The sequence below is a fragment of the Balaenoptera borealis genome, assembly GCF_965194805.1.
Source record: "Balaenoptera borealis genome assembly, chromosome: 21".
NCBI lineage: Eukaryota > Metazoa > Chordata > Mammalia > Artiodactyla > Balaenopteridae > Balaenoptera > Balaenoptera borealis.
The window spans coordinates 31,699,502-31,726,553 of record NC_138880.1 but is presented as its reverse complement, the minus strand read 5'-3'; the positions used below and the strand labels follow the sequence as shown (position 1 = coordinate 31,726,553).

Below are 27,052 nucleotides of genomic sequence, written 5' to 3'. Positions count from 1 at the left end.
ATAAAAGTACGAATTTCTAATTTTTTTTTCTTTTGGACTTTTGCAGGGTGTTTTGAGTGCTGTATTAAATGCCTGGGAGGCATTCCCTATGCCTCTCTGATTGCCACCATCCTGCTCTACGCCGGAGTTGCCCTATTCTGCGGCTGTGGTCATGAAGCTCTTTCTGGAACTGTTAACATCCTGCAAACCTACTTTGAGATGGCCAGAACTGCGGGAGATACGCTGGACGTCTTTACCATGTAGGTCATCCTGGTATCGCTTGTTATTTTGAGAATGTATGTGCACGTTGCTGTGTGTTGAACAAATAGGGATCTAGAGTTAAGTGAGGCAGTCTTATATAGAAGAAAAAGTACTCTTAGGGTATATACGTAAGTCAAAAGGACACGGACCCTTACCATGAAAACAGGAAGGTACACAGCAGAAGATCAGAGGCCAACTTAATCTGGACTTAATTTGTGCTTTAATTTGCCTGTAAAGTTTTATCCAACATTCAGTTACCAGTAAGTGGAATACTTGCATTTCTCTCGCTCTTCTAGTTTGAACAGAGGCTTCTCTAGCAGAATGGAACAGAATATAGAATCAGAGCCAGGTGTAAGTGTATATACTCTACTGCTGATTCTAGGAAAATCACCCAAACTCTGTGGCTACTCCCAACTTAAAAAAAATTTTAACTCAGCCAAGCCATGGGTGTGATATCATCATTACTTCCTGCCTCCTAGAAATGATGTGACTACCTAAGTGAACATTGTGAAAGGGTCTTATTGACTTCTGTAAAATGATAAACATAAGAAATATTGAGCACCTTTTTACAAGCACCAATTATACTTAAAATGTACATTTTACCCATAAATGTAAACTCCTGGGATCACTAAACTATGGTGATGCTAATATTTTTTTAAAAAACATATCTCAAACATAGTCTGGAAGTAGAAAAGAGTTTAGTGTTCAAGTTTCAGTCCCATATTGCCTAAGTTTCCAGAGAGCAAAATTTTAAGATTGAACTACAGAAGAATTTTTTTTCCAAATAAATTCCCAATTCGGGTCATTTATTCATTGATTTCTTGCCCACAAAAAGAAAATAAATTATTTACTCACTTTATTTTATAATCTCAGATGATAGTAAACTTTCTATTGTATTGTGTATTGCCCGTACAACTTCTTAAATCTATTTCATGCTTCTGGATACTATGTGATTATAATGTTTTTCATGTTGCTTTATTTTGTTATTCTCAATAAATTCAACACTTCTTAATTTATACATACTTCTTTCTGGCATGAGATGCTTCTAGAGTTACAAACTGGAACGGTCGTATGGCTGGTTAGGATGACGGTGCTTTTTGCTCTTACCACTTCCTCGAAAAGAGGTTAATCACACTTGTTATTCACCCGGGGCAATTCCTTCTGACAGGCTGTGACTATAAGCTAAGACCCTAATCTAAGACAACCCTTGGTCACCCTGGAGACCATTCTAGATGGAAGATAGCTTTTCTCCAACTCCAATATCAGAAGATACATCAAATTTCTAAATTTTTTAAATAATCCATCAGCTGCAGTCAGATTGTCTTGAACACAGTATTGCTCATAAATTGTATTTGTTATTTTATTCATTAATGTTGCTGAGTTCCATGAAAAATGAAAATGAGAAGTGAAAAGAGATGCACATTTCTATCAAGTAATAGAGCAAGAATTCCCTCCTTGGGGGCTGGAGGGCATGTCCCCATGGACATAGAGATAGCAAAATTTTTAGGAAAAAGAAAGTTGAAATAATTTATGTTTATCTAAAATATGTTGGCACTTAAAATTTGAGCGATATTGGTTGTAAAATAAGAAATATAACAAACCAAGTGTATCACACACACACATAGTGATTAAGAGGAGATGGACGTTGATTAGCCACTCAGATAAGAAATTAAATTATTTAAACATAGTTCCTAACTTGGAAGCATCAATTTATTTCATCAATGTCACTGATAAATGGAAATGAAGAATGAATAGCAAATTTGAAAAATCATGAAAAAAATAGAGTTGAGGGAATTATATCACTTATATTTCCCAATGTAACTTTATTTTACAGATTAGTTCCAAAAATTTAGCATTATTCATTAAATGAAATTTTTTTAAGCCCATAGTAGACAGTTTACCAATTTCCATTGAATCAGATATGTAGCATGAAATGATCCTTGAGAGTTTATGAATGACAGTCATCATTTGGAATATAATTAAACTATCTGCAAATGCTTTGGATTATTGCAGGTTAGTTTGCAAAGAGCCTGAAGACAATGATTGCATGGATATATTTTAATGTGATAATACTGATGTTTTCTTTTCAGTTTTATCTCAGCCTACACTGGACAAAATGTGTTTTCACTGTGCATTATTTTAAGCTACCACAGATGTCCTTAAAATCTACAGATTCTCTATATTTAGGCTACATCCAAATTGCTACCTTTAGTTATAGAAGTTCATAAGAAATCATAAGCCTAATAACTGGCATGGGATGATTGTATAAATCGATCAGAAACCAATTGTCAGGATGTTTATTTAACATTTAGACAACCAGCCTTAATAGATCATAGACCTCGACTACAGCTCTGAAGGGTAGTACATGTGGGAGTTCAGCAGGGAAATCAGAGATCATATACTTAATTTGGAACTTTTACCTTTGGTCTCTTATACTGGGAGTTAAATGTGAAATCAGTAATGCATCTTTGGCATGGGAAGAATACCATTTTCACTGGAATGAAAGCAAGTGCTCAAATTATCTCTCTTTTCAGATTTCAAATAACTAAAATTCCTTATCCTAGACCCCGTGGAGCTACCAAATGAATTAAGACTCCCTGTTGGCAAACGGTTCGTGAAAACACAGAGGGAAGGTGTGTATAGAATACTACCGGGTCTGATTAGTACCAAGCGGTACCAGTCACGTAGCAGTTGAGAGGAAGGTAGTGTTTCCTCTATGGGGGCTGCCTTACAGGGCTGTTAGCGGACTCCACAGGTGAGGGGCAAACGGGAAGTAAAATCAGGACTTGGGACGCAGAAGTGAGTGAGAGGCGAGATTGCAGGCAATACAGCTTCCTTGAAAATAAGCTAAGGTAAGTTTGGAGAAGAATGTGTAAGAGAATGATTCTGAAGAAAAGACTTGTTGGCCAACTTTAGTAATTTACAGGGTCTATGTCTTGTCTTCATAGTTCTCAGGCTTGATTCAACCAAATTAAGCGCTCCTACCTCATATACTTACAAAGGAAAAGAAACCTGTTCTCTGGGTGTGTGAACGAAGAGATAAAACGAATGGCCTAAGCCCCCGTCTTCCACCCGAGGTCCTCAGGACTCCCTTCTTTGTCTCAGCTTCTCTCTCTGTCTCTCCACTGCACCCCTCCTCTTAAATATAGACACACACCTGTCTCCACGTGGTCAATATCCAAGTCTACAGGGGGACATAGGGAGGGCAAACACACTGGAATATGCCTACTCCATTTCATGAATCATCTTTCCAGCATGTAAAACTTAACTTCTCATAAATAAGTTTGCAAATAATCTCTGTTCTCATGTGATCTATATTTTAGACATAGAATTCTAACACCAAGAGCCCTGCCCCATGGCAGGTAAACTGAAGTGTAGCATCTTCAGCTGATGTCACCCACTAAAGCATTTTGTCATATTCCACTTGAGATAGAGGGATCTCCAAAGAGAGAGAAAAGAGTGAATTTCGCAAATATTTTGTGACCTGCTGGTATGTTTTTAAGTATCACTCTGTCCCTCCTCATCTCCTTGGTTTCCCAGAGCTTTTTATCCCCTAATCTGTTAGTGTAGCCCCTGAAGTCCGTGGTCATTGTTGGCTCCAAATTGTTGTGACAGTGAGTGTGTAACTTAACCTGCTGCCCCCATTAGGGGATATTCCTACACTCAACTACACCTCTGTTAGCTTGGTATAGCCATGGGCCCCCTAACTCTGCACACGGCTCAGTGCTCTGCTGCTTCGTGCAATGTGACGAGGAGATCTGCTTTCTGATTTCTGGTTCACTTTCTCCTCTGAGAGCCCCTTGCCAGGGTGACGTTATCGTGTCCCTAGATTTCGCTTGATGAGTGACCAAGATGTAGGATAGGTATTTTACTTGCGCAAAGCAGATTCATATGGAACAGTGAAATACGGAAACTGTTCAGAAAATTAGATGTCAAACAATCCAAACCATGAATTTTTCTGAGTGACTTGGCTCCTTGAATAACTCTCCTGAGGACAGAGCAAGGGACAGCCTTATTCACACACCGAAAAAACCTATAAGTTATTAGACGGGGATTGGATTTTGGTTTCGACAAAATATAGTGAGAATCCAGGATCTGGGGAGGATTGATTTTCAGCGTAAATTTATTTTATTTTCAAAGTTCTATGACTGTGATCCGAGGTCAGTGCATCAAAAACTGAGTTTACTAGATAGTGAATTCTTTGATAGTTAATGCACACATAAAAACTATTCCCTGTTTGCCTGAAACAAAAGCACTCAGTAAGCTCAGTTAAAATATCACAGACACATTGGTTTTGCTCTCAACTCGCTTCATGTGCGTGTAAATCTCTAAGGCTACTTGTAGTTCATGTTTATACCTTGGAAGTTAATGAAATGGAAAACCGGTATCAAAATTGGGGGGGATGGGAATGAGAAGGGAAAAGAAAGCAGGAATTCATGGCAAGGCAACACCAGTTCCACAGGTTGAAAGAGATCACAGCAGTGTGCAAACTGTCTGTTCTGACCTGGGTGTTGACAGTCAACACCCAGTAAGTCTTCTTACTTATAAAACGTTTGAAGATGAGACACATTGACATGAGATTGTTGATTAGTCTTGGAGAGTCAAAAGTAATCTCAGTTCTAGCTAGAACTTAGGTTAAAAAAAATACTGAATTTCTAACTACTGATACAATAAACAGTAAGCATCTCCTTAGGCAGTATTTCAGCCAGGCTAGTAGTCCTCAAATGAATGTTTTTTTAAAGCCCACTAATATGAAACAACAGCAGCAAACCCAAATACATAACCATGAAGGATTTAGATAGACAACGTAGTGTGGTGCGTAAGAGCACTGGTTCTGAGGCCACACGCCCTGGTTTGTTTCCTGTGGTCTCTGACCCTTTCTACCCATCTTACCGTGGGCAAGTTAAGGAACCTGTCTGCCTTAGTCCCTCATCAGTAAAAGGGACTTACTAACGCTGCCTACTTCTTAAAATCGTTATAAGATAAAATGAGTTGCCATTTTAAAACAGTGGTAGCAGGGCTGGCACATCATAAGCACATCCTAATGTGATAGGATGATAATGGTGATGATCTTGATGATGGTGTCTTCCCTGAAGCTGTATCACAATTTTAATGCCCAGTGTCATGCTTCCTAAAGTCTCTTTGTCCCTGGACACACCCTACTTACCATAACACTCTTACTGACTTACTCTTTGACTAGAGTAGGTGAGCAGTTGTAGTGTCAGACTGGATTAGAATTCAAAGATCTAATTTCTGTTCTCCTTTCTAAAACCTAGGAGTACGGCAACTCTAGAAAAAATATTTACAAATAAGAACGTGATGATTTCATTCTAAGAATATTTGAAGGGCTATCAAGGAAAAGGAAATTTGCTTTGTACTTTGTGGTTCAAAGAGAGAGATTTGGGTGAAGGGATTTCAGTTTATAGAGAAAGAGTTTTTGTCTCAGAATACAGAACATTTCTACAATGTTCTTGTTTTCAAATATTCAGATTTTTTTCAGGTCAGTCTTTTGTCTGGTTTGTTTTTTAATGAATTCGTTTACTCAGCAAAAAATACAAGGTTATACTATGTGCCAATCACTGTGCTAATCTTTAGGGATACAAAGTAAAACAAGACAAATTATTTTTCCTCTCGTACTGACATAGGAAAGATACGTCAGCAAAGTGCCATCCACATTAGACTCAACAGGTATGAATCAGGTAGTGGTAGTTAGTACTTGAGCTGATTTCCAGGATGCATCAGGTTAATGAAGTGGAGAGAGTTGAGGAGCTACAGTAATTAATACTACATGGCATTGGCACAGACATACATATAAGTACTTGTAAAGTACTTATATGTACTTATAAGTACATATAAAAGTATGTTCCTACTCTAGTTTTGACGAAAAATTTTTCAGATGGATTTAAAGTTAAAATTTAAGAGTAAACTAATTTGTGAAAGCTAGAAGAAAATACAGATTTAAGATTTTACTTATTATGGGGCAAGAAGTATATAAGCAACATAAGAAATCACAAGGGAAAAAATATATAGATTTGACATAATATAAATAAATTTTACTCATTAAAGTATTATAAAAAATTAAAAGGTGTACAAAAACTGAGCAATATATTTACCACTTATATAACAAGATTCCTAATTTTAATAAACAATAAATTCAACAAAAAGATACATATTCTAGTAAAAAAATTGGCAAAGTATAAAAACATATTTCTTAAAGATACAGATGATTAATAGCTTGTAAACATATGTTCATCCACACTACTAAACCAAGAAAATTAATTAAAATGATAATACCATTGCTTTTTAACTATTAATTTGTTAGAAAAATTGAATGGTAATACTCAGTATTGGGAAACAGAGAATAAGCCCTCTTACTCATTATCAGTGCATCTTTATTCTGGCACAAACTTTCTGGACACCATTTTCACAATATATGCCTTAAAAATTTCTAGGAATTTATGCCAGGGAAACAACCTACACTGCCCAAAGATTTATCTTAAATGATGTTTGTAATAGTGATGCATAGCTTCCTATTACTGCTATAACAAATTACAACAAACTTAGTGCATTAGAAAAACACATTTATTAATTTTTTACAGTTCTGGAGGTCAGAGGTCTGAAATGGGTCTTACTGTGCTTATTGAAATGGGGTCAGATCAAGGTGTTGGCAGGACTGCACTCCATCTGGAGGCTCTAGGGGAGAATCCATTTTTACTTGTTGCAGCTTCCCAGAGCCACCTGCATTCCTTGGCTCGTGGCCCCCTTCCTTCTTCAAAGCCAGCAGTGGAGCATCTTCAGACTTCTCTCTGAATCTGACCCTGACTTTCCTACACCTCTCTTTCACTAATTATTAGGACCCTGTGATTATATAACACAGGATAATCTCTGAATATCAAAATCATTAATTTAATCACATTTGCCAAGTCCCATTCAACAAGATAGCATACTCATAGGTTCTGGAGATTACACGCAGACATCTTTGGGAGCGGCATTATTCTTCCTACCACTGAACAAAAGCAGAGAAGTGGTAAAACATGTCAAACCTTCAAATAATAGACTGTGCTATAATCTTTAAAAAATATCTTGATAAAACTGTGTAATAGTATCATGTAGTTAATTGTAATTTGTATAAAAAAATTGGGAGAATAAACAGTGAATAGTCTGTTTTTCCGGTTTTATTTTCATTTTTTTCTACAATGAATATAGATTGCTTTTAAAATCAGTAAAACAGTGGTTTACAGAAAACATTGTCAAATTTGAAAGTTTGCATTTAGAAAGGAGGTTAAGTGCTTTCATTTTTTCCTTTAGAAGTAAGATAATATGGATTCTTACTTTGCAAAGCAAAAGTAGTACAGTGAAGGTGAGACTTCTTATGATTCTCTGCTATTTGATCCTACAGTGGACACATAATCAGTGACTTCATTACCAGGGGGTTTTTATTACTGCATTTTGTTGACGTATCATTGACAGGAAACTCATCTTTACAGAGAATAAGAGTTTAATTTTCCCAATATCATATTTGAAATTCTTTGTTAAATTCATATATTGCATGTTTACAAGAAAGAGTACTTTTTGTGATAAAACAGAGGGATTCAAGCCAATAAGATAATGACAAGTATATTATAATTTAAATATTTTGATGATTTAATTTTGAAATCCATTTTGGAATGTAACATTAGAAAATGTCCATCCTCAGATTGTTGGAAGAAAAACTTTATGTAAGAGTTTTTGAATGTCAAGAAATTAACATTCAACTTCAAGAAAGTATAGCTTGTGGCAGGCTGAAATAATGACCCCCAAAGATATCCAGAACCTAGTGCCTGGAATCTGAGGTTTACTTTATATGCAAGAGATTTTGAAGTTGTGATTAAGGATCTTGAAGTGCCGTGATCCTCCTGGATTATCCAGCTGAGCCCTAAATCCAAACACAAGCAATCCTTATAAGAAGGCAGTTGAGAAATATTTGTCCAGAGAAGAAGGCATTGTGACTGCAGAAACAAGGCGCTATTTACTGGCTTCACTAGGCAAGGGATGCAGCTGCAGCTCTAGAAGCTGAAAAGTATAAGGACGCTCTGCCCTAGAGTCTCTGGAAGAAGTGAGTCTCTGCCTACCCTTCGATTTCAGCCCAGTGAAAGTGATTTCAAACTTCTGACCTCCAGAACTGTAAGGAAATAAATGTGTGTCAAGCCACCAAGTTTGTGGTAATCTCTTAGAGAGACCATAGGAAATTAATCAACAGCTACACCTCTTTACGCCAGTACTTACTACCGGGTATTCTTACACAGTGTTTGAGCTAAATTTCAGAAAGATAAAAGCAAAGGGTTTGTGATTGCTATGTAATTGTCATCAATAATTTGCAGTTATACTTCTAGTGTCCATAACCAGGTGATGTACACATGAACTTTAATTGAATTAAACATGAATTTGGAAGAAGTAATGTCAGCAAGGTGGTGATAGGAAGTCCCAATGCTTGTTCCCACAGAGAAACACCAATTTATCAGTGATATACAGACCGAAATACTTTTATTCCTTTTATTAAGACGTTGTAGTACCCCAGACAAACACAAAGCCAAGAACAGTCACGTTGAATTGGGTAAGACGGCCAATTTCACTTTATCTGCATCAGTCCCTAACCCCAAGCCAGGGCCAGGTGAGAATGCCCTGGATCGTGACTTCTCCTTTGGGAGGAAAGAGAAGAGTGGAGCATTCATCCAGCGTTCTGGCTTTTCTGAGGGCTGCCCAAGGAACCGGTTTCTGTTTTGCCTCACTCAGAGCTCTGACAGAGCAGGTGTCTGACTCAGGGCACTGATGGGGACCTGGCATACTTTGGATGCCGGTTGGCCACTGAGAGCAAGAGAGATCAGGGCAGCTTGCTACTGTAGAACCAGAACTTGTAGTGTTGCAGGCACAAAAGAAGCAAGATTATGAGATCCTGAAAAAGATACCAGTAAGCCTCTCTAGTTGAGAAAATTGCACTCACAGGCCTTTAGAAGTCACATTCCCCCCAAAAGTTTTTAGAGGCCCGCACGATGTCTAGGCAGGTTGATTAGTGAGGGTCTTCTTCTGTACAAAGCCAGTTCCTTAAAGACTGGCAGAGGTAGCTGCTTTTTCAAATGCATGGACCCCAACACTAAGTTATAAGACACATGAAGAAACAGGGAAACATGACCAGAACAAAGGAACAAAATTAATCTCCAGAACCCAATTGTAAGGAAATAGAGCTGTATGAATTACCCGACAAAGAATTTTAAAAATTGTCATAACGATGCTCTATGAACTCAAGAAAACAAGGCATGAACAAAATGAGAATATCAACAAAAAGATAGAAAATATTTTTAAAAATTGGGAGATTGAATAAATGAACTGAAAAATTCACTAAAGGGGTTCAAAATCAGGTTGATAAAGCAGAAGAAAAAATCAGCAAGTTCAAAGACAGGTCATTTGAAATTATCCAGTCAGAGGAACAAAAAGAAAAAAGAATGGAAAAGAGTGAAGCAAGCCAAACGGACTTTGGGACACCATCAGGTGGACCAATATATACATTATGGGAGTCTCACAGAAGAAGAGAGAAAGGGCAAAAAACTTATTTAAAGTAATAACAACAGAAAACTTCCCAAATCTGGGTAAGGAAATGAACATCTAGATTTAAGAACCTCTGTAGACTCTAACTCATATAAATTGAAACAAATCCACACCAAGGCATATGATAATCAAATTGTCAAATGTGAAAGAATTTTGAAAGCAGCAAGAGAACTTGTCCCCTACAAGAGAAATTCCATAAAACTCTCAACGGATTTTTTGGCAGAAACCTTGCGGGGCAAAGGGAGTAGGATGATATATTCAAATTGCTGAAAGAAAGAAATTGCCAACCAAGAATAAATACTGTATCTGCCAAAACTATCCTTCAAATATGAAGGTGAAATGAAGAATTTCCCAGATAAAAATAAGCGGAGGGAATTTATCACCACTAGACTTGCCTTACAAGAAATGCCAAAGGGAGTCCTTCAAGTTGAAATGAAAGGATTTTAAAAAGAAACACAAAAGTCTGTGAAAGTATAACGCTCACTGGTAAAGGTAAATATATACACAAATACAGAATACTGTGATACTGTAATAGTGGCGCATAAATCACTTTAAGTTCTCACATAGAAGTTAAAAGACAAAAGTATTTCAAAAATCTATAAAATATGTTCATGGGTTCATAATATAAAATGATGTGATTCGTGACATCAATAACAGTGTGTGTGGGAGAGAAGCAAAAGTTTAAAGTACGTGTATATGATTGAATTTATCAGTTTAAGATAGATGGTTAACTCTGTTTCATGTAAGCCCCATGGTAAAAACCACAAAGAAAATACCTGTAGAAGATATACAAACGAAAATAAGAAAGAGATAAAAGCATGTCACTACAAAAAAAATCAATGTGTCTTTCAGGGGTGTTTTACAGTTTCATTCATGTAACTTTTGAGCATTTCTGATTAAGGGGATGGGGGATGGTGCAGGGGAAGAGGAAGAAACTTACAAGCATGAAAAACCCTTGTCGACAAATACTAGAAGTGGCAGAACAAAGTGTACGCACGTTAGGCATATAAAGCAAAAATGTTTTCAAATCCAACCTCCATTATGAACATAAAAATTCCATAGCTTTCCTTCCAAAGGAACCCTGAGCACGTGGGCATCAGTTGTTGCAGATCAGCCATGAAGAGTTATTGAACTAAACCACTTCATCTTTTCTTCCCAGGATTGACATCTTCAAGTATGTGATCTATGGCGTTGCAGCTGCATTCTTTGTGTACGGCATTCTGCTGATGGTGGAAGGTTTCTTCACGACTGGGGCCATCAAGGATCTCTATGGGGATTTCAAAATCACCACGTGTGGCAGATGCGTGAGTGCATGGGTACGTTACCTGTCTTTGCTCAGGAGTCAATGTGGGTTTATCGCAGGAGCACACAGGTGTTTGTGCTCATCTGCCAAGAACTGGAGGGTTTTTTTTTTTAACACAGTAACATTCCCTGCTCTGGTGGCTATTTTAAATCTTAATAGTATTTTCAAAGTAACGATTATTCCATGTGAAAATTCAGGTTCAGATTCTCAGATCATGTGCAGCAGAACTCATCTTGCTTCTAGAGGCAGCAAACTGTTGATTGATTTATGATCTGTGTTTCCCAAATGGCTCTGGGCTTCCCATACAGTATTTAAAATAACAGAAAAATCCGTCTGCAACTTGTAACAGTGAATGTCTCTCTTCCTTAAATACATGTTTCGTGTATTTTACTGTAAATTTGGGTGGGAACTATATTATGTAATTTCTGTTTAATATTGACATAAGGTAAGAATTACTCTATTATACTAATTTAGATTTTAGATCGTTATTGATACTATTTTTAACGGTAACTCAAACTTACAGTCCAGAGCTAATGCAACACGGAAAATGCACGTATATCTATTAAAGCACGAGACTGATGAAAATTAAGAGTAATGTGTTAAAAATACGTTCACATTTTTATGCAGAATAATTTTCATAAAATGAACTTTGGAGCTTCCATCCTTGACTAATGTATTTTTATTATTTCCCAATGTTATATGAGGATGTCTACTTAATTACAGCATATATTTCCTATTACGTAAGATGTCTCTAATAAGGAATGGTGCAATTTATTTCAGTCTTACAGAAAAGTTCAAAAATACCTGTTAACCACCAACCATTTTTTCCACCAGCTTGTAACAAGTTCTAATATTCGCTCAGTGTCAATAATGATAATAATCTCATAAAATAGTTAGCCTGTGTTGTGGGTATTCGTAGTTGTCTCTGCAATAATTTCTTGTAAGACTCTTTTGGGGAACAATGTTTATTGTATTATCTAAGTGTTTAGGATCAGTAATATCAAATTACAGACCCAAAAGAAGTTTAGTTAAAGATCTTGAATTAATTTAATAAGTAAAATATGAATATTCAGTGGGCTAATTTTCAGTGATACCTAAGGGATTTCTGTATTAAGAAGGCATGTTTGATTTTAGATTCATTTATACTCTGCCAATAGACTATGGTGAATTCAGTTAATGATGGGCTTTTTCTTATAATTAGGACAGTATCATTATAACACCACTCGTATGTCTTAGCAAGTCACTTAACTTCTCCGAATCACAGTTTACTCTCTTACATCATAAAGACATTAGATCATCTCTAAAGCTCATTCTAGCTCGAAGAGTCCATAATTCTAAAACACTAGTGGAATCATAGAGAAAAGGGGTCTCTTTTACCATTGGGGAGTGACCTTTCACCAGGAAGAGTGCAGTTGATTAGGTTGTTTCATTGAGATCGTGAAATTTCTGCATAAGATTGTATGCAGAAGCAAAAAGTCATGGAAGAGAACACCTATCTATGTGCCGTTACTAATTATCCGCTTGCCATTGACACTTCAAAGCTATCTCAAATAAGAATTTTTAAAGCAAAAATGAGCCACATTTTTTTCTATAATAGTAACAATTGTGTCACCAGTCCCACCCAACAGCCCAGAAGGGTGGCAGCAGCTGCGTGGGCCCCTCCAGAGGCGAGGCAGCAGGGAGTCAGCCCCCCAAGACACCCCACCCACGCCTTTAGCACCCCTCCGCACCCGGGAATGAGCAGAATTGAGGGGGAAGCGGAGCTGCCCTCTTGAGTGTCTTGCAAAAGCAGCAACGCAGCGCGCGGGCGAGGCCTTTGAGTCAGGTGCGGGCTGTCCCGACATGGCCTCCATGAAGGGGACCAGCCCCTGCACAAAGGGGACTGGCTCCACCGCCTGGACGTGCCCTGCACGGTGCACCGCCCTGCGACCCTCTCGTGCAGGATTTAGGGCTCCACGGAACCAGAGGAAAAAATAATGATAACGTTTTATCGGAGATGGCCAACAAACACTTGAAAGGATGCTCAACATCACTAATCATTAGAGAAGTGCAAATCAAAACTGCAATGAGGTATCACCTCACACCGGTCAGACTGGCCGTCGTCAAAAAATCTACAAACAGTAAATGCTGGAGAGGGTGTGGAGAAAAGGGCACCCTCTTGCACTGTTGGTGGGAATGTAAATTGATACAGCCACTATGGAGAACAGTACGGAGGTTCCTTCAAAAACTAAAAATAGAACTACCATATGACCCAGCAATCCCACTACTGGGCATATACCCTGAGAAAACCATAATTCAAAAAGAGACATGTACCACAATGTTCATTGCAGCTCTATTTACAATAGCCAGGACATGGAAGTAACCTAGGTGTCCATCGACAGATGAATGGATAAAGAAGATATGGCACATATATACAATGGAATATTACTCAGCCATAAAAAGAAACGAAATTGGGTTATTTGTAGTGAGGTGGATGGACCTAGAGACTGTCATACAGAGTGAAGTAAGTCAGAAAGAGAAAAACAAATACCGTATGCTAACACATATATATGGAATCTAAAAAAAAAAAAAAATGGTTCTGATGAACCGAGGGGCAGGACAGGAATGAAGACGCAGACATAGAGAATGGACTTGAGGACACGGGGAGGGAGAAGGGTAAGCTGGGACGAAGTGAGAGAGTGGCATGGACATATATACACTACCAAATGTAAAATAGATAGCTAGTGGGAAGCAGCCGCATCGCAAGGGGAGATCAGCTCGGTGCTTTGTGACCACCTAGAGGGGTGGGATTTGGAGGGTGGGAGGGAGACGCAAGAGGGAGGAGATATGGGGATGTATGTATACATATAGCTGATTCACTTTGTTACACAGCAGAAACTAACACACCATTGTAAAGCAATTATACTCCAATAAAGATGTTAAAAAAAAAATGTCCTTTTGAAGCTGAATATATTAATGAATTTCTATTTGGAATTCTGAGTAATATTTACAGGTGGAATAATTTTTTTTGGAACAACCATATTATTATACGATAAGCTTCCAGAGTTAGTACTGAAAGAAACTTATTTTTATATCCCTGTTTTTCTATGCTGTATAAAATGAAAAATGGTTACTAGTAACTGATTCTACTCACAAAATGCAATTATGCACAGTGCACAAATTCAGTTAATTTTAAAGCAGCTTTAGATCACTGAATACAAGATGCTAATCAATATTCTCTTTTCCTAATGAATACCCTTGAAAGCATAACTTGACCTGCATTATGCATTTCTTCTCATGCAGTATCAAGACCACTTCAAGTTCATTTCAAATTTTGAATGCTGTCATTCGAAATCCTTAATGTGAGGCACATAAAACACAACAGCACAGTATTAACCTTTGGGGGGTAAGAACCATTAACCAGTTAATTAAGATCATGTGAAAGTTAGTAAAATATTCTAAGTAACAGATTTTATTTAAATTAAATGGCAAATGGCCCTAAGTTGCATACAAGTCAAACATGTTACTAAATACATTAAACGTGAACTTCAGTTTAAGGCATATAGAAATATTTATTTTCTTTGAATTTCTTCCCCATTAACTTTTTAAACCAAAAAAATATATATTTATTCGGTTGTAACTTGAGAGGCATTCAGTGGCTCACATTTTGAAATCATGGGATAGTTGTTACACCCATCACTCTTTTCTTATTTCTAAAAATTTCCCATTAGTATTATGATAGCATATGGATCTCAGAATTTATCTATGCGTGTTCTGACACTTTAGATTTTTAAGCCCAACACTTTTGAAGTAAGAGAGTTCTTAAATGTGCTACTCTCTGTGGAAATTAATACATTTATTTTCCATAAATCCACCTGCTCTAAGTGTTATATAAAGCAGTAAAAATTTTGAAAGTATATGTATTCACTTGCTAGAGCTGCCATAACAAAGTACAACAAACTGAATGGCTAAACAACAGAATTTATTGTTTCACGTTTCTGGAGGCTTGAAGTCCATGATCAAGATGTCAGCAAGGTTGGTTCCTTCTGAGGGCTCTGAGGAAGATCTGTTCCTCTAGCCTCTGGTGGGTTGCTTGTAATCTTTGGAGAGCCAAGCTGATAGAAGCATCACCTCAATCATTGCCTTCATCTTCACCTGGTGTTCTCCCTTCTCCCTGTCTACATGTCTGTGCTCATATTTCCCTTTCTAAAGGACACCAGTTACATTGGATTAGGGCTCTCATTTTAAATTTGCTTACCTCTGTAAAAGCCCTATCTCCCAATAAGGTTGCATTCTGAGGTATGGGGTTGAGGAATTCATCATATGAATTTTGGAGGAACACAATTCAACTCATAACAATGTGCCTTATAACAGCAACAGTATGCCACACACAATGTTTAAAGCAACAAAAATAAGCAGTTACTTTTGTTACCCCCATTTTACAGATGAAGAAACGTATTCTATTTATAGTCCTTCAGTATCCAAGGGGATTGGTCCCGGGACCCCCATGGATACCAAAATCTACAGATGCTCAAGTCCCTTTTATAAAAAGGTGTAGTATTTGTATATAACCTACACACATCTTCCTGTATACTTTAAATCATCTCTAGATTACTTATAATACCTAATACAAAGTAAACTCTGTAATGGATTGTAAATACAATGTAAATGCTGTGAAATAGTTGCTGGTGTGTGGCAAATTCAAGTTTTGCTTTTCGGAACTTTCTGGGATATTTTTAAAGGATATTTTCCATTCATCGTGGTTAATCCAAGGACGTCCAAAAGGAAGGCCAACTGTATTTATTTTAATCCGTCCTGTTACCTCAGATGTTTATAGATTTTGACTACAGCATATTAGACTAGTGTCCATAAGACATACTCTATAGAACTACCTTTACATCTATTCACTATGTAATGACTCCTGGCTCATTTTCATAGCTTAAAGTTAAGTTTTAATAATAAATCCAGTATTAATAATAGGAAGTGTTTGTTAGGTGCTTACATATGCCAGTTGCTACGCATGGGACTTTATGAAATACTAGGGCATTTGATCCTCCAAACTATGTGATGTAGATACCAATATTAGTTACCTTCATTTCACAGATGAGGAATCTGCCAGCAAGAGATGCGTACATGGTGGGCAGTGGGGCCAGATTTGGATTTGAGCATCTGGCACAGAGCCCATGTCACTAAACTCATGGTCAGGATTTGCCTTGTCATTTTATGTTTTATTTGGGCTAATGTCATAGGAGAATTATCTGGTTGTGAGAGTTTTTAGTAATTCACCAGTCACTTTTGTTTTACATCTTGGTGAGATCATTCATTGATGATTGGAAAGTTCCTTTGTTGCAGAGATGTCCTCATTTTAACCTTTATCCACAATCATGAATTATCTCTCTTTACAAGACAAGGATGCTCTGTGGGATATGAAACAACTCAGTCATCGAAGGTACTTTTCTATTTTGATGGCTGCCGATAAAGAGTTCTAAGGTGACTTCCTAAGTAAAGTTGTCATCAAGGAACTCTGCATTCTAGTCTGTCTCCAAAATCCAGTATCTTCGAAAGTAAATTAAAAACATAATAACAGTTTTCGATCCAAGACTGCCAAGTTCCTAGAATAAGGCTTTGTTTCTCTAGGATATTCCACCTCTAACCTGAAGAAGGCAACATGATTTGTTTCAGATTGTAACAATACACTTTAACACTTTCTCAGTAGGGAAAAAAGGGGGAGGTGAGGGGGAACATAAACTGCTTCAGGCATAGTGGTAATATGTAGAAATAATGTTTCAAAAAGCAGTGCATGTGGCAGATGGCACCAGGAGCTTGTTTGCCACAGATATCTGAGGTAGATCTCCTGCATGCACGTACAATTTCAGAACTGGACTGTAAATACAGGACAGTATACCAATCTCAGTGTGACCATCCAGACACTAACTCTGCTGGTACATAAATTATAGCAAAGAAAGAAAACATGGGTCTCATTCTTTTCAGATTTAGGGCATAAAACTTGACAAAAAATTTCAGTTAGCCTTAGAAGATGACATTGACAAAATGGGAAAATCTCTTGTAAAAAGTAAATCTTCTAGTGTTAGAATTTTTAATTCAAGAGACTTAAAACTGCTGGAAATGAAAAATTGAAGAAAAAGTTTGAATCATCCTGATTCTTCTCCAGTCACCAAAAGTCATGATTGGAATTCTACTCAAATAAAAATAACTTCTCAAAATATTGAGCCAAGGTTTTCTTTTGTGTTTGTTTTTGTCCTTTTGATTACTCAAGTCATGAAATATAGTCTTATGCTAAGCCTTTCTTTTTAAAATTTGTATATTCAAGTGGCGTTTTAATTCTCATTAGACTTCTCTATGTCTCAGATCATCCATCAGATCATCCTAGGATATAATTTCATAGCATTTATGACTCCTTATATTTTTAAAATCCTAAAGTATTTTTTCAAAAGTAAGCTTTTAATTTTACAATAGTTTTAGATTTACAGAAAGATGAAGATGGTACAGAGAGTTTCCATATATATAAAACTCAATTTTCCCTATTAACATCTTACATTAGCATAGTACATTTGTCACAATTAATGAACCAATATAGAAACACTATTATTAACCAAAGTCCATGCTTTATTCAGATTTCCTTAGTTTTTACCAAATCAAATGTTCTTTTTCTCTTCTAGTATCCCACTCAGGGGATACAGATACCATACTACAATTTAGTCATTTCTCCTTAGGCTACTCTGATCTGTGACTTTTTCTAAGACGTTCCTTGTTTTTTGATGATCTTGAAATTTTTGAGGAGGAGTAGTTAGGCATTTTGTAGAATGTACCTCAATTGAAATTTGTCTGATATTTTTCTCATGATTAGACTGGGGCTTTGGACTTGGGGGAGTATCTTTCTCATCACATTATTTCATATACGTCTAAAGTACTATTAATTGAAAAAGAAAACTAAAGACATTAATTAACACATTCTCTGATCCATGTTTTCCTAAACAAAATAGTTCTATTAAAAATAATCATGCTAAAATACAATTTATCATAAATAAACTGTACATAGCAGGGTAATACTCTATAGACCTCTATTTTCATTTCTACAGAATCCTCAAAACCCTCAGTTTCTGATTTAATTAATATAAAAGTAAATCTTAGACTCTGATGCCCACTGAAAATTTCTAAGGGAATATCTCCATGACTAATGAATTTTCCATTTCTGCTTATAAAGATATTCTAGTTTAAATGAAGTCATTTGCAGGTATAGACTGTTCAATCAAGTTTTATAATAAAGCTAGAAATTCATCTTTAAGGATAGATAGAAAATGTCCTCAAATTCATAGATTTTATGAATCCCAATGTAACATCCTGAATACATTCACTCACAGTAGCTGCTTCTACTGTGAGTAACCTCGATTTTATGTGTTCGAGTGACACTGCAAATAGAAATATTTTTTAAATTGGTTCAAATATTTCCATACGTGTAAGAGTTATAAATAGGCCACTAGACTGGGGATGAAATAATAACTCTGGATTACAAATGGTCTTTTAAAATATTGATTAATAGATCTCTTTTTCAGTCAGGAACTTCATGCCCACTGTACTGGGAATAATCTCCACACAAAAGATCTTTATTTTTATATTTTCTTTTAAAAAAAGCAAGAGTTATATGCTTTTCTGACTTTGCCTTTAAATCAGTAACATTTTATAAAACATATGACGCTTCACCATATTTTTGAGACTCAATTTCTTTATCTCTTTTTCTCATTTTGAGATTAACTACCATAGTTCATGTTTTTAAATTACTTTATGGGGAAATGGTATATTAAGGATATAAAAATCAAAAGTTCACTGAGGAATGACTAAGCCTAGTATTATTATATTGGGATTCTTGGTCAAAAAAACCTTTCTCAGATATTTACAATGTAATTGATAATAAAATAGTATTCACTAAGAGGAAGTTTCCTCTGTAGTAATATTTGCTGGAAAAGGCGCCAGTGATGCTTTTATCTTTAATATAATTTGATTTTGTTTGCATTCTGTTTTCACTTGAAAAGGTAAGCTCTACATAAGCACATACATGCTGAGCACATTGATGAACATGGGTGACTTACAGTTTTTGCACAGAGAGTGGTTAAAGTCTGTGATAGATGTTGTTGACTAGTGTATACCCAAGGCCTCATACAGTACATGTTATTGACACATGAGATATTTTCATTATTAATGAGTAAGTGACTTTCATCTGGGGTTCGGGAGATAGAAAGAAGTTCTATGAGTAACCTTCAGGGTGCTAATTAGAATGAACTTTTTAGAATACTGCAGTAATCCAAGTGTTAGGTAAGGCAGGTGGAAACTCGTGATGGATCCTGTGTTATATTCTGAAGTATTTTAATTTGATTTGTTGAATGAATGAGACCCATGCAAGGTAAAAAGAAGAAAGCATTACAATTAATAGATTTTAAAATAGATTTTATTTTTTAGAGCAATTTTAGCTTCACAGCAAAATTGAGCAAAAAGTACAGAAATTTCCTATATCCCCCCCACCCCGACATACGTACAGCCTCCCTCACTATCAAAATTCTGCACCAGATGGTACATTTGCCACAATTAATGATCCTACTCTGACGCATGATAATCACCCGAAGTCCATAGTTTACCTTAGAGTTCACTCTTAATGTTGTAACTTCTGTGGGTTTAGACAAATGTATGACATGTATCCATCTTTATAGTGTCATACAGAATAGTTTTACTGCCCTAAAAATCCTCTGTGTTCCACCTATTCATCCTTCCCTCTCTGCAACCCCTGGCAACCACTGATCCTTTTGCTGGCTCCATCGTTTTGCCTTTTTCAGAATGTCATGTAGTGGAACTCATACATTATGTAGTCTTTTCAGACTGGTTTCTTTCACTTAGTCATATGCATTTAAGGTTCCTCCGTGTCTTTCCATGGCTTAATAGCGCATTTCTTTTAGTGCTGAATAATATTCTATTGTCTGGATGTAGCACAGTTTATTTCTCCATTCACCTACTGAAGGACATCTTAGTTGCTTCCAGGTCTTGGCAATTATGGATAAAGTGGCTATAACCAAGCAAATAATTTTTTAAAGAAAGCTTCTGATCACTACTTGCGCTAAGATAGTTTTGGGCCATGATGGTGACAACGATGATGCTTGCATATTTTCAAGTAATTTACATAATAACGTAAGAATTTTTTCTGCAGCAAACTTTACACTGTATACTTTTCAGAGCCTACTGAGTTCAGTATTGTTAATGCTGTTCCATTTTGCATTCTTAGTGATAGTATATTCAGGTGTCCATTTGCTTTTTTTTTGACTTGGTATTTTCTCATATTAGAACTGTGGTTCTCAACCAGCGGCTTTTTCCCTACCCCACCCCCAGGGGACACTGAGAAACTTTGGTTACACGACTGGCATCTATTGGGTAGAGGCCAGGGATGCCATTAAACATACTGCAGTGCATAGGGCATTCCCCATAAGAAAGGATTTTCTGGCTGAAAATTTCCACAGTGCTGAATTTGGGAAGTCTTGATTTTGAAATTTGGTTCACGTCCAGTCCCTCACTCATCCGTGCATTTGGCTGTTTTGTTGACATTGGCAGATCATCCCAATTGTACTTTTTCTTTTCTCCTTCAGGTGTGGTACCCTGAAGAGCCTAAAGATAAGTAGCAAAGATGTTTTCACATCAAATATACTCATGAGAGCTTTATTGATTCCAATAGAGCAGTAGTTCCTCACACTGGACACCCACTAGAATCTCATGTAGAAATATTGTAAATACAGATATAGTTGGCAAGGGCAAGGCCTGAGCATCTCTTTCTCAGATTTTCCAGATGATCCTAACGTGTGGTCACAGTTGGAAAGCACTATCAGAGGCTGTGCGCCCTCAGCGCATGTCCATCCAGTGAGACTGCTTGATGACAGTATCTCTAAGCCTGGAGCTATTTCTGCCTTTGATGAAATCTAAAGGTGTTTCCTTTTTTTTTTTTTTTTTACACTGTTTCCTTTTGCTGTTCAAGGGGGGACATGATTGAATTGATACTCTTTAAATCCATTCACAATGAGGAAATGTCATTGAAAACGTATTATTGTGAAATGAGGGGGCTCTGAGTTAAGATTTAGCTAAGTACTTTTATATCCTGTGTCTCAAAACATTAATGAGAAAGGGACCTTATAGACAGTGACCTGAGTGGAACCCGACAGTATACGTTTGGTATATGTTTGCATAGATCCATTTTGTTCATTTCAGTAAAGTTTGGGTCTGCCTCATGCCTGAATTTGTTCATTATATCATAACATTCCATTCGGTTTGTGGCTTATTTTTTCAGTGTTTACATAGTTCACGGACTCAGAGACTCCTGGGAGTCAGGGTCAGCTGGCTCTTTTTCATCAGGGCTGCTAACTTCTAAGATGTTATTTTTACCCGGATTGGTGCACATCTGCTAAAGTTGCCCACAAAGTCTGTAGCTCAACCAAGTCTGATTTTCTTAGACATCAAGCCTAAGTTCATAGGAGTTCAGATGAAAAACGAATTACCTTTTACAAGTCATTCTCCAGTTAAATGCACTGTCATCTCAATAGCTCCATAGTCAAGGAGTAATCATCTATTTTAGCCTTCTTTCAAAGGTTATGAAAACCTTGTCTCCCGCAGTTCTATATTTCAACCTCCCTTCTAAATTTCTAACAATGATGAGAATATCCAGGTTGAGATCAAAACAATAATTACATGTTTTTTTTTTTTAATTTTAAGCCACTAAGAAGTAATTCACAGCAATTTTGTTGAATTTAATACTAACCGTCAACAAATGTATTTTGAGTAAAAACAAAAACAAAACAAGAAATAGGATAACAAGAAGATGCTATTGTGAAAGTCATTTGCATGTTCTGATGAAACGATACTCAAATAATGATGTGATAATGAGATTGCTGGATACTAATTATGAGTCTGGCCCCCACTCCCTATCATTTAATGGCGTTTTTTTACCATCGAAGATCAACAAGTTAACTAATCTAAACCAAACCAAGGAAATTTTACTGAGATTTTTTTTCTTTGTGAATTAGGAGGAAATGGTCAGCATTTTACTCTAAGTGAGTGATTGATATATTAAACAATGGCTGAAATAAGAAAAGCCACTGAGTCTACTTTATATGTCAAACTTCCACAAGACCCATCCCTCCCACCTTTCTTATAAACAGGGCCACAGCTGTTGAATTTAGAAAGTAAAATTCCTTGCTGTTCAAGGCAATAAACACCAAATGCAACGTAAATAGGTTAGTCTGTCCATACCTCACCTTTAGAAATGAAAAATAATTTTTTGCTGAATCTAGCAACTTCCTCTCTTGGGATTTCTTCCTAAGTAAGATTTACTGTGGACCATGTTTACTGTTAAGTGATTTCATATCTGAGCCCTGTGAGAGAGGTCTGCTAATTTCCCGTTTGTGAATGAGGAAGTGACTCTGAGCCTTAAGTGAGATGTGAGTGATCCAGTCCTCTGATGTCAAGTCCAGGGTTATTTTATTTCTTCCAATTTTTTTTTGTTTGTTTTCACTAAACTCCCCAAACAGATATTGCAGAGTTAAATTTCAGAAAGTGTTTCATCTGAATAGATGTTAATAAAGGCAAAAAATAAGATTTTCAAAATCAGAAGAGTTTTTCAAATGCTCAGAGATTGTTCTAATAAGAGTAGCTTATTTAAGATACAGAGAACAGACTGATGGTGGCCAGAGGCGGTGGTCAAAATGGGTGAAGGGGGTCAAAAGGTACAAACTTCCAGTGACGAAATAAGTAAGTCCTGGGGATGTCATGTACAGCGTGGTGCTTATAGTTAATAATGCAGTATTATATATTTGAAAGTTGCTAAAAGAGGAGATCTTAAAAATTCTCATCACACACACACAAAAGTTCGTAACTATGTATGGTGACAGATGTTAACTAGACTTATTGTGGTGATCATTTCACAATATATACAAATATCAAATCATTATGTCGTACACCTGAAACTAATATTATGTATCAATTATGCCTCATTTTTTTAAAAAAAGTAGCTTATTTATTTAATGCTCAGACAGCAGAATGCATATCTGTCACATTTCTAGTGCAAAGCTAGAAATAATTTATGATAATCATGAGATATTTTATTACATACAGAGAATTTTTACCTAGAATCACGATCAATTTAAATAATTCGTCAGTCTTAGTAATTATCAGACTCTAAGTGAAACATAAAATAGGAAGACAGACTTATATTTTTAGCATCTTTAATTTGGATACTTTAGTGATTATGAACTGCTGCTGCCTGAAATGTAACTGCTTGGTACTCCGATTCAAAAGTAAAGTCTGTCGTGTCTTAGAACAAAAGTTATGCACTAGTCGTCATGAAAAACATTTTCTCACAGCAAAGATTTACTCTATAACGTTCAGCTTTACTACTGTGCCATAACATTATGGCAAATACGAGTCAGAACTGTGGTTTAAGAGTCATTCCTTTCATTGCCTTGTCAAGTAGGAGCGGCAACATGTTTCAAAGGGCTCCACGCCACTTTGAGTCTAAACCTATTGAATTCTAAGTCCCATCCTGCAGTGAATAGCACCTTCAAAAGAAGCTTTTGAAAAATCCCCTGGGACAGAAAGAAAAACAAGATAGAGAGGACGAAGCCGAAAGCACACTGATTACTCTCCCGTGGGTTCCGAGTTACTAGTTCCCTCCAGAGAGCTGGGTCTGGAGCGGCCATATCATGTTCATTGTTCCTGAGACTGTAAATTAGCCTGGAGATCTACAATTGTGAATAATGAAGATGTTAATAAACAGGGCTTTTTCCTCCAAGGAGTTCCATTAACAAGATTTCTTCAGTTTTGGGGTGGTTTCCAAACTTTCTAGAGTCTTTCTCCTTGAGTGGGAGCCCTCTTTGAATAACTTTCCCAGACTGGAGAAGTTCTCATTCTTTTTATTTTCTCCAAACGTGAAATGAAACCTAATTTCCTTATTCCATAGAGTCCTATCATTCAGGCAAAATATATGTTTGATGGTAGTAGTAGTAATCAGTAATACTATCTAGAATAAAAACTAGCTAATACTTTGTCTGGGCTTCTTATGTGCCAGATTCGATGCTGAATGCTTTTCCCATATCATCTCATTCCAGCCTCTCTACAATCGTGCAGTGATTGTAATTGTAGATTACAATTGTGATTGTAATTGTAGATCAATTTAGCAGGTATTCTCTTGCAGAGGCAGACACAGAGACATACAGAGCAGCCTAGACTCATTCCAGCTCAGAAGTCTGTGCCTTTAATCAATGTGCTCTAAGGCCCCTGTTATTGCTAAATAAATGTGACATTTAGGCTGGGGACACTGTGAGTGGCATATCAATGCTTGATCAGTCAATCAAAGGTAAAATTAATATGCATGAAAGAAGACTTAGATTTAAAGTTTACAGAAGTCATTAAAAAGGAGGAATAGAAATACACACTAATATTATGTACTAAAATGACTTGTGAATCATCATATTTAGAATGTTAAATGTAAACACAATTAAGTAGCTTAAATATTTATGATATAAAATCGTGCCCATTTAGTTATAAAGTTATTGACAAGGTTCTAACTCACTGTGCAGAATCACCTCTAAATTTACCAGTTAATGTTTTCTAAAGTTTAAAAAAAGTGTGGTGAGATTTTTAAGATAAATACATGAATGAAACAGGCATTAAGATGCAACTGGATGATCTCTTCCTTTGCACATCAGAACCTCAGTTTTCTGGCAGGTTTCTTCACGCGACCCATGATATTCACCATCTCTCAGCTTCCCAGGTTGCAGTGCTTACCTGGGTTGTAATAATTCAAACCTTTGATATCGAGCTATGTAAGTTAAGCATAAAATTCTTCTTTTCCAGTAGATTATGTGTTTTCTGTCTCGACTTTTTCTCTGTTGCAGTTTATTATGCTGACATACCTTTTCATGCTGGCCTGGCTGGGAGTCACGGCTTTCACCTCGCTGCCAGTTTACATGTACTTCAACCTGTGGACCATCTGCCGAAACACCACCTTAGTGGAGGGAGCGAATCTCTGCCTGGACCTTCGTCAGTTTGGTAGGTCAATCTCTGGCTGTAAAACAGAACCTCACATGGTTTCTCCCAAATAACTGCTTCTGAAATAGTGTAAATCACTTTGGAACCATCATTGCTTCTTCTACCAAAGAGATAGATGTATCAGTCTTCCCATTTAAGTCATTCTTTTAAAACTGAAATAATTCAGAATTTCAGAGTGATTGGAAGTTGATCTCACAACATGAACCCGCAAACATGTGTATGTGAACAGGCTGTCAGGTTGTGTTTCCTGGTGTTGGCAAGTTATAATTTTGATTTTCCTGTCCTGATTCCTGTGAACTTTTCCTACTCAATGTGATGTTTGCATAGTATTTTCATTCTCTCATGATAAACTATACAATTTGTGAAGTCTGCTATGAAGATCATCTAAGAAATATGTACTTCATTGTCTTCTGAAATAGGGCAAAAAAAAAACCAAAAACCTTAGCATTTCATAATAACAAAATCAAAAAATGTTAAATAAATCGGTAGTCCTCTTTGGTTATTTTTATTTAGGGCTAAAACCTCACATAATAATAATACTTTCTTATGTATATAGGGGCTTACAATGTGTAGACCCTATTCTGAATGGTTTGTATATGTTGACATGTTTTAATTCTTACAATAATTAAATATGGCAGACAGTGTTATCCTCTTTATAAATGACAAAATTGAGGAACCAGGAGATTAAATTACCTGCCCAAGGCGATACAGCTAGTAAGTGACAGAGCCAGGATTCACCCCCAACTAGCTTCAGTCTGTTCTTAGCTAGAAGTTAACTGCCTCTCCTGTCAAAACAAGTACTGAACTATGAATGTGTAGAGTCTAATCTCACCTAACCTATTTGGAATTCTATCCCATCATTTGTAAAAACATGGGGGCTACAGAATTTATAAAAGATATGCATATTCACAGGCTCAAAGGGACTTTTTTTCACAACACTATTAAAATCTAAAGAACGTTCTAAATGTTTTTCTCTAATGGGGGTTTCCTCATACTTCAGGCAAGCGGGAAACATTTCAGTAGATGGTATGTGCAAGCCTGTGGCTCTAAGGTTATACTGTAGACAGATTGTAGGGTACGGATAGAACTAGTCTATCACCAGCTAGCCGTGTGTTCCAAAAGTGTGGCCTGCCCACCCTCTCGTGAGAAGGAGTCCCCAGCCCCAACTGTCTGGCCCAAATGAAAAGCAGGATGACCTGCTCTGTGCATGAGGTTCTCGGCAAGAAGATGATGGAGGGAATGTGGAGAGCTCTCCCACTGGGGAGGTTTTAACTTTGGAATCATGTCCCACGTAAACACAGGAAAAAGGAAACGTCGGCACCAGCTGCTGGATGGAGGTCACTGGAAAATAGCTGCTTGGAAAACCACGGCCCTGACTTCAGTCACCTCCACCCCACACACTACAATGTCTTCCTTTAATTCTGCTGATCTGAAAAATTAAGATTGGCAAAGATGTGACTAGTGTCACAGAGAGGGTTGCCAGGTAGATTACAGGACTCCCAGTTAACTTTGAGTTTCAGATAAACAAGCAATATTTTTTTTAGTCCAGTATGTCTCAAATATTGTATGGGACATAATTCCAGTAAGTGTAAAGCATGACTATGATTAAAGCTGCTCTTTGAACCTTAGCGCTGTTTACAACATAGTTACCAGGATTTATGCAAGTTTAGCTTTTCTTTGTGACATGGAAGGGAAGGCACTTTTCAGATGTCATGCAACCTTTTACATCAGCCTTAAAGGCTTTCTGTTTGCTCTTAACTCAGAATCTACTGCCTGGATAGCATTTATTTACCCTCCAGATAATAGGTCCTTAACAGGAATCCTGAATGTTCATATACAATCAAGTTATAAACA

The 27,052-nt window shown here is 36.8% G+C and overlaps 1 protein-coding gene across 3 annotated transcripts in view; it reads left to right on the top strand.

Annotated features, from left to right (window-relative positions):
* The window catches only part of GPM6A (glycoprotein M6A), a 257,405-nt gene that overhangs the window by 223,055 nt on the left and 7,298 nt on the right, over positions 1-27,052 (top strand). For all 3 annotated transcript variants that reach the window (XM_082374616.1, XM_082374617.1, XM_082374615.1), the window contains exons 2-4: positions 47-239; positions 10,982-11,138; positions 25,045-25,198. In XM_082374616.1, the coding sequence (XP_082230742.1) occupies positions 47-239; positions 10,982-11,138; positions 25,045-25,198 (504 nt within the window). The remainder of the gene's footprint in view (positions 1-46; positions 240-10,981; positions 11,139-25,044; positions 25,199-27,052) is intronic.